This window comes from Bison bison, unplaced genomic scaffold (genome assembly GCF_000754665.1).
Source record: "Bison bison bison isolate TAMUID 2011002044 unplaced genomic scaffold, Bison_UMD1.0 scf7180017864383, whole genome shotgun sequence".
Taxonomy (NCBI): Eukaryota; Metazoa; Chordata; class Mammalia; order Artiodactyla; family Bovidae; genus Bison; species Bison bison.
The window spans coordinates 6,480,093-6,481,540 of record NW_011494955.1 but is presented as its reverse complement, the minus strand read 5'-3'; the positions used below and the strand labels follow the sequence as shown (position 1 = coordinate 6,481,540).

Genomic DNA, 1,448 nt, shown 5'->3' with positions numbered 1-1,448 from the left:
GACCCGAATGTGAGGGTAAATCAGCTAGATGGCTGATTAGACAGGGATGCAGTCTTTCCTCTAGGAGTTTTCTATCGGATTGGAGAGGTGAACACAGAGAAAGTGTTTTTCAAATTGAGGCCCATAGTTTGATAGACTCTGACAACATCGGGACAAAGTATTTGAAATGGGGCTGTTCTAAAAAACACATGTATAATGACCCATCCAGGACAGGAGGAGCTGTAAGTACTCTGGGAGAGAGAAACTATTTAAGGGATGGTGCTGAGGATTAAGGCTAGGGGAAGAAATACAGCAAATCACTGGGGAAAGTGGCAAAGGAGATGGATACATTTCCTGTGGCTGCTGTGACAAAGTATTACAAACTTGATAGTTTGAAAGAACAGAAAACTGTTCTGTCTGGTCCAGAGGCTGAAGTCTGAACTCGGGTGTCAGCAGCTGTGCCCTCTGAAGGAGCTGGGGGAATCCTTCTTGGTATCTGGTGGCTCCAGGAATTCCTTGTCTGGTGGCTGCCTCACTCTCATCTCTGCCTCCATCTATTTCAGTGTTTGTATCCCCTCATCTTTTTCTTGGACATTGGTCACTGGATTTAGGGCTCACCCTGAATACAGTATGATAGCATCTTGAGATCCTTAACTCATTACATCTGCAAAGACCGTATCTTTCCAAATAAGGTCATGTTCTGAAGTTCTTGGTGGACATGACATTTTTGAGGACACTACTTAACCCGCTCTAGGACTTAAAGAAGCAGAAGAAGGAACCCTTCCTTTTAGAATGAGAAGAGCTGGGAGTGGCCAAGAATAATTTTGGGCTCATGAAATTATGGTCCATCTCAGCTTTTAAGTTATAGTAGGTACTCTGGGGGCCTGTGCCATGCTGATAGTCACTTTCTCCCTTATCTCCACGCTTTGCTAGAATGCCAGCCTGCAGGTCGCCATTGCTGATGCTGAGCAGCGTGGGGAACTGGCCCTCAAGGATGCTCAAACCAAGCTGGCCGAGCTGGAGGCTGCCCTGAGAACCGCCAAGCAGGACATCGCGCGGCTGCTGCATGACTACCAGGAGCTGATGAGTGTAAAGCTGTCCCTGGATATAGAGATTGCCACCTACCGCCGGCTGCTGGAGGGCGAAGAGTGCAGGTGAGGGGCTGGTGAGGGTCCCGGGGATGTGTGATAGGTGGGGGTGGGGGATGCCAGACCAACACAGGATACTGAGAGATTTCTCCACACTCTGAACTGCTGAGGGCCACCCGTTCTGCTGGGAGGGATTTAAAATTGGGGGATTTTATCTGCTCAGAGGGTGCTGCTCCAAGAGGCTGAAAAACACCCCGGGACACATTCTCTGCAGCCTTTCTTAGTGTTTCTTCCCCTTGTCTTTTCTCCCCTAGGATGTCTGGGGAATGCGCCAGCCAGGTCACTATCTGTGAGTATCAGGGGACTTTGGGAGAGGGGTTC

The 1,448-nt window shown here is 49.2% G+C and overlaps 1 protein-coding gene across 1 annotated transcript in view; it reads left to right on the top strand.

Moving 5' to 3' along the window:
* The window catches only part of KRT78 (keratin 78), a 31,786-nt gene that overhangs the window by 29,368 nt on the left and 970 nt on the right, over positions 1-1,448 (top strand). Inside the window, exons 9-10 of the mRNA XM_010858094.1 lie at positions 913-1,133; positions 1,382-1,416. Of these exons, the coding sequence (XP_010856396.1) occupies positions 913-1,133; positions 1,382-1,416 (256 nt within the window). The remainder of the gene's footprint in view (positions 1-912; positions 1,134-1,381; positions 1,417-1,448) is intronic.